The sequence below is a fragment of the Triticum dicoccoides genome, chromosome 5A (genome assembly GCF_002162155.2).
Source record: "Triticum dicoccoides isolate Atlit2015 ecotype Zavitan chromosome 5A, WEW_v2.0, whole genome shotgun sequence".
Taxonomy (NCBI): Eukaryota; Viridiplantae; Streptophyta; class Magnoliopsida; order Poales; family Poaceae; genus Triticum; species Triticum dicoccoides.
The window spans coordinates 602,039,233-602,052,524 of record NC_041388.1 but is presented as its reverse complement, the minus strand read 5'-3'; the positions used below and the strand labels follow the sequence as shown (position 1 = coordinate 602,052,524).

Here is a 13,292-nt window from a genome sequence, read left to right as displayed (position 1 = left end):
CGATGCTCAGGCGGCTCGAAGATGCTCCGTTGCAGCACTGACGATGCTTAATTGCAGTACTGACGATTCTCAGGCGGCTCAAAGATACTCCGTTGCAGCACCAACTAGGCTCCGCTACAGTATCGACGATGCTCAGGTGGCTCGAAGATGCTCCGTTGTAGCACTGATGATGCTCCGGCGGCCTGGCGATGCTCCGTTGTAGCACTGATGATGCTCCGGCGGCCTGGCGATGCTCCGTTGCAGTACCGGCGATGCTTAGGTGGCTCGAAGATGCTCCATTCCAACACCGACGATGCTTCGGCGACCCAACGATGCTCCGTTGCAGCAGCGACGATGCTTCGTCGGCGGTGCGGCGATGCTCCATTGCAGCAGCCGTCGACGCATGCACTAGAGGCCGTGAATGGCAGCCCATCGGCGCTCCGTTGTCCTAGCACATCGCCGGCAACTAACGCGGCATGGCACCGAGACGACCTTGTAGCAACGCTGTTGAAGTGCAGCCGTCTGCACTTATGTGAGGCTGTGAGCAGTAGTAAAAGTGCACCAAGCTACCCTAGAACATCGTGTGAAAAGGAATAAAAAAGGTCAAAAAGAATCACGATAGCCTCTTGTGGGGACCAGCCACATGCAACGCACCGTGTACGCTTTGTACCAACACACGACTGAATGAGATGATCTACTAATCGGACGGTGCAGCGGGCGGCTTACGCATCGTCGGAAATCAGTCGGATGAATATAAACGTTCCCCTATGACTATTGTGATATATACAATTTTTTACATTGATCGAATTGATGATCTACGAATATGCGTAGGCCTTGCAAACCGTGGATGGATTTTCCAACTGGTTCCGTGGACTCCCTCATCGAGGCCGGTGCTTCCGTTCCGTCGGCGCGCTAACCATTATCCACGGGAGAAGAGTTCTCCCGCGGATGGAGCAGGGCTACTCTCGGAGAGTGGTAATCGGCGCCCGCGGTTTGTCGCCCATCGATCCATCCGCACGCTATAGCCAGCTTCCTGTATTGAAATCGACGGATGGGATACCCGCCGTTTCTGCACTTGGACGTAAAGACAGAGGTGGCTGCATGTCGCACTTGCCAACTGGACGAGATAACACGTCCAATACCGGATACACTTGCCCTGGGAAGGTCTACGTGTAGTCGTCTAGTGTAAATCAGCTGGGATATTGTCTACCTGCGCCTGGAGATATTTCTATCGCCGGGGGAGTCGATTGCTGACAGGTGACAGCGATCGGCAAAATCTCGGCATTCGACATTCGACTCCCTACAAAACTGCAGTTTTGCAAATCTTGCATCACCACCATGAAAAGAAAAGGGCATTCCCATAAAATAATCACCAACAGATATATAGTGAATTTGAGTTTTTATTCCTTTTTTGACATTTTTACATAAATTATCTTATTTAACAGTTTTTCATCCGGGTTACTCCATTTAGTGAGAGTTTTGCGGGTTCTTGCCCTCATTTGGTTTGCAAGTTTTTATCCCATTCGTTATCTATCATGTGGACCTTGGTCGTCAGTTACACGTAATAATGCCGCGTCACAAATTTTCTTTCTAGTGTTCTTTCCTCGGGCCCCGATGGGTAGACTGGCTTGGCTAGGTATGAATTTTTCTCGAGTGCTAGGTGTACCTTGCCGCGACACAACTACTTGCTAATTGCCTCCATCTCATTCTTCTTCACCGGATTTGCTTTTAGGTGTTGCACCGTACTGGACATAGCTTGCCGACTTTTTTTCCGGCAAAAAAACCCTGTGATAGATCCCTCGTGTCCATCGTCGTGGGAGCCACCAGCGCCATGCACACCGTGGGAGAGGATGCGGCGACTGCCGAGGCTAGTGTGGTGCGGAGAGAGTTCGCGCCATCGGTGCGCGATGCCTGGGCGGAAGGTTCGCATCCGACAACACATTGAACCAACTTGTTGCACCCCAACACGACGACATTGCTGGGAAGAGTGGAGGAGCTTGCTAGGGTGTTGGTGATTGGGATGCCTTGCCACCGGGCTTTTATAGCCGGTATGGCGAGGAGGTGATGCCTTGTGGCGTCCGTCCGACAGCCCGCCATGGGAATCCAAGGGAGCGGTCGTGCTATTAATAGGGCCGGTGATGCGTCACGTCTCTCGTTGGTGATTATCTATGCGAGATGGTGCATGTAAGGGCGGCACGGAGCTTCAAATCCGGTTGTGGTGCGAGGATAAAGAAGATGAAAACTTCCATCTCACGCTGATAGTCGGCGATGGAGCACACTGCAAATCGGGCCTCCACAGTCAACTACGAGGTTTTTGAAGATGACTCCATTAATTTTGAAGATCGCAACGCATGAGATGATTCTGTTAGAATGCCTTTTTTTTACCGATCATCATACTAACGATTATCATGGTGATCGGCCATACATGACACATCTGCTAGAGTTGCTCGAAGGATGTGTGTGCTAAAATTATATATTAGGTGGTCATATCGCAAAAGGGGTAAAAATACAATAATATTTCCTGTGACACATAGATCTCAGGTTCAGAACCGATCCTTATCCGTTCTACTCTTCCCCTGTATATAGAAACTTCGAGCCAATCCACTCCCCGCAAACCCACCGAAGTAAAAGCGACGAGACAAGGACCAAACACCAAAATGCTCTCATCCACCGCTCTCCGGCCGCTGTCGCCGGCGACGGCGACGACGCCCGCGTACCCCGCCACCGCCACCTCGGCCACGCCCGGGCGGCGCTCGGTGGCGGTGCGCGTGCTGCGGGACTACGGCTCGATCCCCAAGCGGGAGCCCTTCAGCTCCAGCCGCAGCATCCTCGACGAGTTCTTCAAGCAGGAGAAGCCTCTCGTCCAGCGCACCAAGGACCACATCACAGGTATCCCCTCTAATTCCTCTTTGAGTAGGGCACGAGTTTCTAATTAATTATTTTTCTCTGAATTTCTTAGTGCATGTGAGTGTGATGCGGCTTCCTGTCAAGGTTAAAGCCGGCTAGTAATGGTTTAGTTTAGACTTCTGGCTTAGATCTGGTTTCGGTTCTGTTGCTTGCTTGTTTAGCGTTTCGCGTGTTCATTTAATTTTGAGACCTTACTGTTAAAAGCTTGTTTGGTTTGGTGTAAATTCGAGTGCTAATTTCATGGTGGTAACAAAGCAGTATGTAACAAAGTCAAATATATAGAGTGCTAACGGCGGCAGCTAAATAGTTTCATATTAATTAGTTAGCCTGAGATGTGAATTGTGTCATTTACAGTCAGCGCTCCAATTTAAGTTTTGTGTGTGCGTGCCGATCAGAGTTCTAACAATTGCATTTCATAACAGATTAAGCTGTATAAGAAGTTGCCGACTCTGAATTTGAACAGTGTTAATTGGATCTAAAAGAATTCTAACAGTGGTTCATCTTATCTGGGTACAGATTATTGCACGACCCTTGAAGGCGATGATTGCTGCAGCTGCTGGGATGCCTATTTTGAACTCAACAAACTCGAGGTATGCACCGGCACCGCAGCCAAAATCATCTTTTCATAAATCAACATTACCAAATTCATCATGAGCATGCTGCACTCTCTGCAAGATATTTAGTACCTTTGCGTGCTACTTGCGGCGATCCAATCCAACTAACCACTCTTCCCCATTTCCCAGCAAGAGCTACCGCAAGAAGAAATCTCAAGGATGGTGAAGGACTCGCGGTCAGACCCAAGGTACCTCATAAGCAGCATCCACCACCGGTCAGACCTACGGAAGAAGATGGCCGAGAAAGCTCACAATTCAGCGCCATCAAACTCCCCGGGGCAAACAGCGAAGCCGAGGCCTTTCCCCGTCCCTGATGGGCTGCCGAAAACGCAGGAAGAGATCGACGAGGATGAGGAGGCTCTGATGCCGGAGTCTCCTTACACGAGGCTGCTGAGAAGGATGGGGAGGTTCCCTGACTGGTATACCCCTCGCCCAGACCATGAGACTGACTGAATCACTCCTCTGTTCTCCTGGCATCGAGCATGGAAGCTTGGATTGCTGTTGCCTGCTTAGTTGTTTTTTGCTGAGTGGTTAAATGGAACTATGTAATGGTGTGTGCTTCTTGTGGTGTCGAGTTCTTCTCTTTAGATTCAGATACCTGCTAATGTATCTCTGTATGTATGTGTTTGGGAATAGAGTTCTTGACTACTAGTACTATTGTGTGTGTGTGTGTGTGTGTGTGTGTGTGTGTGTGTGTGTGTGTGTGTGTTATAATTGTTGGCTGATGAATCTGATAAGAGATTTCTTTAATCCCCAACCCCCCAAATTTTAGTTCTTCCACACATGTTCCATGTTGCATTTATTTTGTAGCGAACACCTGATGTATTTTCCTCATGGTATGATCTAAACTTTCAAGTGTGAGTTGAAGAGAGTACTCTAATTTGTTAGGAAGCCAATCCATTCATCCCAAAACCTGCAGCCTGCTGGTAAAACTTGAAGGAAGCGACATGGTTGTTTGGTTTGTGCTCGCTTTGACCTGTAAATCCATTCACATCTAAACAGAAGCAGCAAGTGGTTTCGAATTTGAAAGACAGCCAATCAGATTTTGTCTCTGGATCCAATTCTGATGAGCAACCACTAACATCTCAAGCCAAACGTCCTTTCCCTTTTGGTGTCTTAGCAACAGAACATACTTGAGCCTACAGCCTGACAAGCTTAACACTAAAGGTCTAAAACATACTGTACAGTACTATGTTCCTTCAGTCACATGAAAGTTCAAAAGGGATTCCATAGCCTTCCACTTGAGCGCCCTACTTAACTTAGTCTTCCCTCGTAGTTGGCACGGCCCGATATTCAAGCACACAATCAGCAGGGCTGAATGGTTTGACTGGTATCTGTGCCCTCGCTCTCTCTTTCTCCACGAAATCCGGATCATCGAGACCCTAAACAAAAATACAACACACAAGCAAAGAACAATCGACCAAGGAACCAACATCATGTTGCTGCAAATGGTACTATGCTGCCGCATAAGAAGTGTCATTCGTTACCTGGGTCTCGTAGAAACGCCTTACCCTTCTTTCCTCCTCTTCCAACTGTACAGACATTGAAGTTAATTATGAACAGAGCAACAAAGTGGGAACAAATAAAGTCATCATTATACGTACGCTTTCGTCGCGGACCGGCAATCCCATATTACCAAACAGAGAACATACACACTGAGAGCTAGCTTTGGCGCCAGTATATGCAGCAGAATTGTTGGGGTGCTTCACATCACAACCATAGCAATGACCTTTATTTATTTTTGGCAAGACTGTCAGTGAACCGCCGAGTAAATCAACAAAGCACAACCACAGGGAATGACTGACAATTAAGAGGGGAAAGAAAAAAGCATGTGCACGTGGATATTACGTTGCCACAAGGACCAGTTTGAGATATTCCAAATGCGCTCAAGGATAAGTGATGAGATATTTGAAAGATATGTAGGTCAAAAGAAGAGTACACGATACCGTTGTCAGTAGGTTCAACCATGCAGAAACAGCTGACCACCAGTTCTACATATTCTCCCCCCTTGATTTTGACCTCAGCAAAGAAAAGATCTCCGCCACCACAGTTAGAATCATCAGCTCCTTTAGTCTTCATAGTCAAATTGATATGATAGTACCTATGGCCATTGCCCCCAGCAACTGATTTCAAGAACACAACATCTTTGAGTTCATATGCAAGATCCTGAAATTAAGAAACATCAATCTGATCAGCAACCAACTGTTATGCAACCTTGGAGAAAAGAAAAGAAAAATGAGTGCGGGAGAGAGGGGCAGAGATCAAACCCCTGAAAGATGGTGGTAATCATTATGCTTGTCCACCAAAGTTTGAACCAACTGGCGCTTCCAATCACGCCTTTCATCCATTTGTTGCGATTCCAAAAGCTTCTTCCTTGTGCCATCAGGATAGTTAAGAGATAGCCTTACTACCCTTTCCAGTCGAGAAACACCAGTGAACCTAGTTTAAATCAGAGCATTAGCATAAGATTAGTAGTTTTCAGTGAAGAGGAGAATATGGAGTGATATTAAGTACTCCCTCCGTAATGAAATATAAGAGTGTTTAGGTCACTAATAGAAGTAGTGATCTATTAGTGACCTAAACACTTATATTTCTTTACGGAGGGAGTATTATATGTCGACATTAATCAGCTCAACATAGGTTTAGAGTGAACTAGCAGTTTGTGTCTTCGGTAGGATCAAACAGCTTCCAAGTTACCTCTAAGGTAGCTTAGGGGCAGTAATAATCAGCAAAAGCAAGATACAAAACTGAACATTTGCATGCCTATGAGTTCTTGGCGCACTATAAAAAGATATCACCATTGTTTTGTTCACGAGGAAAGGAAGTTGTACCAGACAATCCAAATAAAATTGTACCTACATACAAAGTGGCAGCATAGTATCTATATGCAGTTTGGTAAGCTCAGCTGTGCTTAAGATTTATTCAGTATCTAGACAACTCTCACAAAATATCATAAGAAAATGTTTCTCCCAAAGCACAAAATAATAAATAACGTAGGATGTTTTTTTTCTGTCAACTCGTTCTATTCCTGATCCATGGATGTATCAATTGTGATTATCTTTCAAGGACTAAATCACATAGGAAAGTCACAAGATCGCCCTGTCTGATTCACAACATCTCCCTGTTTGAACGTAATCAGCTGCAAGTGTACATACAAAACAAGATGAATAAACCAATGAAGTCTAGAATGAAGTTCAGGAAGGTTACATTGTTGGATCCTGATGTTCCTTTAGATAAAGGTCGATAGCATTGTAAGCATCCTGTAAGCTCTGAAATGGCCCACCCACATGAGGATTTGTGTGGAAAGAACCCTTCAGGTCGACCCTGGTGAAAAATATGATTCCCCAATCAAACTGGGCCAATGTCCAAATAGGTGATGATGAAAGACAGCACCAAGGCTGAGCCTGCATCTGCACAGAGGACGAGGAAGTCGCAGTGGATGATTCCTGCAATGTTATAGTGTTGAGCAAGTCCTTCGAGGATGAGAGGTCCTGTCCATGCCATAAATCTACTTTCTTCCGCTTCCTGTTGCAAAACACTGACTTCACTGCCAAGCCCTAGTAATAGAAAATCAATAAATTCAAAGTGAAAGTGGGGCATATTCACCAAGGTGGTGTTTGTGAGCATGCAGGCGCATGATCCTCCGCCTCGCAGCTGAATGGAAACAAGCAGGCAAGGTCAGCACAACAACAAATGGTTTTGGGGGATGACTGAATAATTCATATTAACATTGCGCAATGGCCAAGTAAATAGATAAAAAATCCTTATAAAAACTTATAGAGATGCCAGAAATATACAGGTAGCTTCTAATCTACCAGAGAGAAATCCAATCATAACTCTGTACGAGAACCCCCTAGGCGCCCAATCAAGCATACACCGATAAACAAATCAATTGGGTATCAAGTAGACTAGGAATAAATAACACAGAGGAGGCGTAGTGGTCATACGGCTGATCACAGGTTGCTTCATAGTGGAGATGCTGGAGTTCTGAAACAGGCATCTGTGAAGATGCAGTGCCTCCCTCATATCTGAAGTGGAACAAGCAGGTTCAGTTAGCAGAAGAACGATTAATATTTCTTGGGAGATGGATAACATCTTAGGAGATGGATTTACATATTATCATCGTGCTATGGCCAGCCAAAAAAGCGGGCAGATCTGTCATCATCTACTGGGGCCTTACAACATGGATAGAAATACAGAGGGATCTATGCGACAACCCTCCAGCCGCGCTTCCCAAAGCAATCAATCCCCATATATCGATTCGCAAAACAACTCGATTTCGAGTAGATCGCAAAAAGAAAACTGACGATGAAGGCATCGGGAGGGGCATACCGAGACAGATCACAGCAGGAGGCGACGAGCAAGTGGACACTGGCCGCGTGGATGAGTTGGTCCATGCTTTCAAATGGTTCGCCAGGAATATCATGGTCCGTCAAGAAGCTCCCGTCCATATCTACGTCCACAAAGATCACTGGCCCGTCGTCCGAGCTAGAACGAGCTGCGGTGAGTGGCCCATTCGAATCGACTGAAATAATCTCTCGCCCGTTGATGATGGGAACATCAAAGTGCAGTACGCGGTGGCGCGGAAGGTGACGGCCGCCGGCGCCGAGACTGGTTGGCACGGGGTTGGCGACGGGGGATCCGAGCCCGCGGCCGCGGCCGCGGCCGAGGCTGCCTGGAGGACGGGGTGGCATGGTGACGGCTGGGATTAGGGAAACCCTAGATGAGAGGAGAGGGAAAGAAAAAGAAAACAAGCGGAATGTGCGCTTGGGTCCCTCTTCTTCTTCTTTTTTCTTTGATTTGAGGGGGTTCCTTTTTTTTCTGAGTGAATGAGTTATAGAAGAACACTTTGCTTGTTATGGGCCGCGAACGTCGTAGGGCCCATTTCTTTTCGGGTTGGAACATCTCTGGCACATACCGCAACCGGCTGTCCCCCAAAACTCATTGACGGCATCCCGGAATTATTTTAATAAAAAATATTGTATCCCAAAAACAATTTTTGCAAGAGGCAAAATGTATTGGAGTTCAAACATAGCATGTTCAATCATCTGATTGGAACTTGCCTTTTAAAATTATGTGTGATGCTAGTGACTATGATGTTGGTGTTGTTTTAGGACAAAGAATTGATAAGAAATTGAATGTCATCCATTATGCTAGTAAAACTCTAGACAGTACTCAAAAAAATTATGCTACTACTGAGAAATAATTTTTAGTAGTTGTATTTGCATGTGATAAATTCAGATCTTATATTGTTGGTTCTAAAGTAATTGTTCACACTGATCATGCTGCTATTAAATATCTTATGAAAAAAATGCAAAACTTAGATTAATTAGGTGGGGTTTTTTGCTAGAAGAATTTTATTTGCATATCTCTACTCCTAACTAGTAGAGTGCCCGTGCGTTGCCACGGGCTCTTAAAATAGTTCGCAAAAGTTACATGTTAAATTTCATATGTATAAACGATATAACACAAACACAATTATTGAATAATTGAAGTCCAATTTTGTAATGTAAATTGATAACAAAACTAAAGATTAACAACATGTCCATGTAACAAATTGAGCGATGTTCGAACTAAACATCTGTTACAAAACTATCAATATCTAGATGATGCACTTAAGAAATTCTTTCACAATATCTGGAAAGTTTTCTTTAGCTTCATTCCCACGACGTTTTAGCAAGTATAGTAAAAACTGCTTCCTCAACCCATACCCATTCTGCACAAACAAATATATATAGTTAGTATGAGAAGTTCACGCCAAAGGTCTTAAAACATGTAACGGACAATACTCACCGTGCAAACCGGCTTGACCAATTCTTTACCGTTCCACCAGAGCATAAAATGAAAAACAAAATAGGCAAACACATTCCTGCAATTTTTTAAATTAATAAATAAAAAATATAGTGATAACAAAAATAAAAAAATTCTTATGAATTCATTACCATCTATACTTGTTGGAATATTAAACGGAAATAAACATTGCCATTTAGATATATCGGAATTCCAACCAGACAGCTTTATTTTGAGTGCTTCTTTGAAATCCTTTGCAAAACTTTTTAATTTTAGTGCATGCCTCAAATTTTTATCCTCTGACGATTGTGATGTTTGAATAGGGTTCATAATATATAGACGACGTGCCTCTTTGTCGATGACGTACAAGATGTATCAGCCGATGAATGCATAGGGAAGATAAATCTACAAGTGGAGCTATTAGAAACAACAATAAACCATGATAACAATAGACAAAATACTTTACTTACCATGTTGCACGATGGGATGCATCGGCAACTACCTTTTTACCCTTGAAGCGCTCTTCTTTTCTTTCTTTCTTGATTCTCCCAACTAAAAATTGTTTATCGAAGTGATATGTGAATTGATAAATTTACGACCATACTAAAATATTAATAGCTAAAAACATATTTATCAAAGAACATTTCTAGAACACATTCGACATGAACGTTGTCGTGTCTGATAGATTATGAACAAACACAATGATTACTTCTCACCAAATCCCACTTATATTTTTAGAATGTGCTTGAAATTATAGCTTTATAGAAGAAAAACTTATCAGAAATGTGCTACAAAAATAACATCTTGTGTTTAAACCCATAGAAATGAAGATCCTTAATAAGGCCATAAGAAGACATGTAGAAAGCAACATAGTACTCACTCCGGTCCTTTTACTCGCATATAAGATTTGTCTAAAGTCAAACTTTGTAAAGTTTACCAACTTTATAGAAAATACAAAAAAAATCACAATACGGAATCAATATCATTAGATGCACATCACGAGTTCAATTTTTATAATGTATAACTTTAGTATTGCATAAGATGGTATTTTTTCATATAAATATGATCAAAAATATTCTAAATATGTCAGTTATATGTCAAACTATGAAAATTTGATGCAAAGTTGATTTATGAGGGTTGTTGGGTCTTTAGTCGGATGGTTGTTGTTTATCCTCTACCCCTGACCTCTTCCTCCTACTGAACCGCCAACTACAACCGGTTGATCCACCCATCGCCACCACCCCCGACCGCGTTGCTTCCCTGCCCTCCCCTGTCGCCACCCTCGACTATCCCTGTGGACCACCCCGGTGACCAGATTTTTTCAGCGAGCCATCGCACCACCACCCACACCTGTCAACCCTCTTCCCGCCTTCGACTATGACGCCACTGCTCGAGCAACGTTGGATCTTCATCGAATGGTTGTTGTTTGTCTTCTACCTTGGGCTTCTTCCCCCTTAACAGCCAGCCACCGCCCGCCGATCCGCTAGCCGCGACCGCCACCCCCGACTAACCCTCTGAACCAGCCTAGCGGCCAGATTTTTCCGGTGAACCACCGCACCCCTATGAACCTTCTTCCTCGCCTCCGACTATGACGCCACTCCTCACTACCGCCTAGCGACCAGATTTTTTTGGTGAACCACCGCACCCCTACAAACCTTCTTCCTCGCCTCCGACTATGACGCCACTCCTCACTACCGCTCGAAGTGTCGTCCTTGTCTCCTACGAGGGCTCAGCCTCGCAGTGCCATCGACGCCTTCGGCATCGCCATTGCATCTTGTAGTGCCATCAACGACTTCGGCCTCAGGTTGCACTTGTGTTCTCCCAAAAATCAACTTGCAAAGATTCAAAATTCAATTGACTCAGGAGTAGCTCGTGCACGATACTAATCATGTATAACTTGTTACCTTTAGATACTCACATGGACATCACATTTCTCCCATTGCCCGTGCGTTGCAACAGGAGCAGACTTATTCTGATGATTTAATAGTGATCCTATCCTCATGGACATAAGACGGAACTTAAATCTATCTGCCCCTAATACAATGTTGGCATCACCGTACTCGACTCGCAATCTCTTCTATCCACACCCCCATTCAACCAGAATGGTAAAAGTCAATTTCAAACATAAACATTAAACTAAATTAACTAAACTGTTCTTGATATTGACCTAAAATAAGAAGCCGAAAAATCAAACTTCCTTTTGAACAAGAGCTGTTGTACAAAAGGTTTACCTAGCTAACCATGAATTTATAAGAGAGTATGAAATCAGTCGACAATAATCCTCAAGAAGCACCTCCACCCTGTCCTTCTCCCTCTTTCCATATGTATCCTCTTTCACCCCTCTTCTCTCCTCTCTCATCCATCCCCTTCCTTTTCACATCCATCCGTGCTCTGCAACCTTCTTCCTTGCCTAAACAAAAACAGATAATAAAATGTTAAGGTAAAAAGCACATCAACGTGGAGTCCCGCAGCTGAAAAACGTTATGTAATAAAAATAGATGCATGTAACATTAAAAAATGCAGACACCAATAGAGCAAGCATCCGAGTAACTAATATGTTGTTGTATCAACTACTTGCATGTATACATGAATTCATCTTAAATTTCTAGGAAAGGAATGCAGGTTGTGGGGCTTACCGTTATTGTCCTATCAGCAAAACCAGGACAAAACCATTTGTTCCCTGGATCAAATGCTACAGATCGCACCCATCCCAAGTGACCACTAATGACCTGTATTACGGAAATAGAAAATGTATTTTATCATTTAGTGAAAACTAAGATGTTCTCATAGTATAATTCCAAGAAAATATGCAAAAGAATCTAGAAGATTTAACTATTTAAACCAGTACATAAAAGCTCAAAGTAGGGTTATTACAATTGCATGCATGATCAAACTAAATCTTATTTTCTAATTGAAATATGACATTGGTATTTCGAGAACTTATCTGAGGTGCCAAACCTTATAGTTACAACAAAATAAATTGGAAGGTCGCACTTGAAAATTGTGCAACAAACAAAATACTCCGATGGAGCATGCCATGGAGGTTTAGGCTACTGGCGCAGATGTCAAGAATTTGAAAGACATATCAAGACATGAGCAATTTAAAATAACAACCAGAAGTGCACATTACGTCCTAAAAGTACAATGTCCCAAAGTACAATGATCAGACCACCATAGAAGGAAATGTAAGTGATAAAACCTATGAGATGACCAGGAAAACAAGAACGGAAGACCAAATCTTGCAAATACAATTAATTAAATCTCGCTCATGTCCTTGCGGTGACACATGGCTTACTACTCGGCCTTGGCTCCCAATATACTACACTCTGCAGGAATTACATATAAAAACAATATTTCAGAGAACTAAGAATGAAACTCTAAATTCCGATTAAACTAATCATTTTTGACTATACATGATAATAGCATGACTAACTGAAGCTCATACATCTTACATGTGAAGATAACAGCATTAGCTACCATCATGCTGCTCCATTTCCTTGCACACCACCACCATACGTGATAATAGGATCATCCATCTGCTAGATTATTTTTTGGAGAATCTAAAAGCTATCCAATAACCTCCATTGATTCTTTTAGCATTACGATCTAGCCCACCTTGCACAACACCATCATGGTCCAAAGAGTGAAACTGAAACATATGGTCTGGTTTCATGTGAACCTAAACTACTGTGATGGAACAATGAACACAAAGGAAACGTCAAAATAGAATTATTTTTTAAATATTTTTCTGATGAATGATCCGAGTGATAAGAGACCCAAAGCAACATAAACACACCACTATTATCCTTCTGAGATATGGATGTTGAGGAATCAAAAGGTTTATCAGGAAAATACTATATTTTTTCAAAACATATATTTGAACTAAGAAATCTTCTCTTATAAAGGGAGAATTATTTTAACAAAGTTAACATTCATATGTACAGCCAAGCGCTAATTTTTTATTGGTATATTGTTTCAGTTCACCAAAAACCAAATTTCTCC

General features: G+C 43.2%; 2 protein-coding genes and 1 long non-coding RNA gene across 10 annotated transcripts in view; 1 reads left to right on the top strand and 2 right to left on the bottom strand.

Annotated features, from left to right (window-relative positions):
- Positions 1-2,593: 2,593 nt before the first annotated feature.
- On the top strand, positions 2,594-4,151 carry LOC119303268 (CCG-binding protein 1-like). The gene is made up of 3 exons (XM_037580379.1): positions 2,594-2,868; positions 3,403-3,476; positions 3,630-4,151. The coding sequence occupies exons 1-3, from the start codon at positions 2,637-2,639 to the stop codon at positions 3,951-3,953; spliced, it is 630 nt and encodes a 209-aa protein (XP_037436276.1). The 5' UTR covers positions 2,594-2,636; the 3' UTR covers positions 3,954-4,151.
- Positions 4,152-4,495: 344 nt separating this feature from the next.
- On the bottom strand, positions 4,496-8,268 carry LOC119303267. The gene is made up of 9 exons (XM_037580378.1): positions 7,833-8,268; positions 7,448-7,528; positions 7,107-7,154; positions 6,708-7,025; positions 5,768-5,939; positions 5,447-5,666; positions 5,105-5,229; positions 4,988-5,032; positions 4,496-4,882 (listed from the first exon to the last, which is right to left on the bottom strand). The coding sequence occupies exons 1-9, from the start codon at positions 8,192-8,194 to the stop codon at positions 4,760-4,762; spliced, it is 1,494 nt and encodes a 497-aa protein (XP_037436275.1). The 5' UTR covers positions 8,195-8,268; the 3' UTR covers positions 4,496-4,759.
- Positions 8,269-11,335: 3,067 nt separating this feature from the next.
- LOC119303266 overlaps positions 11,336-13,292 on the bottom strand; it is a 7,575-nt gene continuing 5,618 nt past the window's right edge. For all 8 annotated transcript variants that reach the window (XR_005147869.1, XR_005147868.1, XR_005147864.1 and 5 more), the window contains 2 exons: positions 11,927-12,019; positions 11,336-11,700 (listed from right to left, as the gene is read on the bottom strand). This is a non-coding gene — a long non-coding RNA (uncharacterized LOC119303266). The remainder of the gene's footprint in view (positions 11,701-11,926; positions 12,020-13,292) is intronic.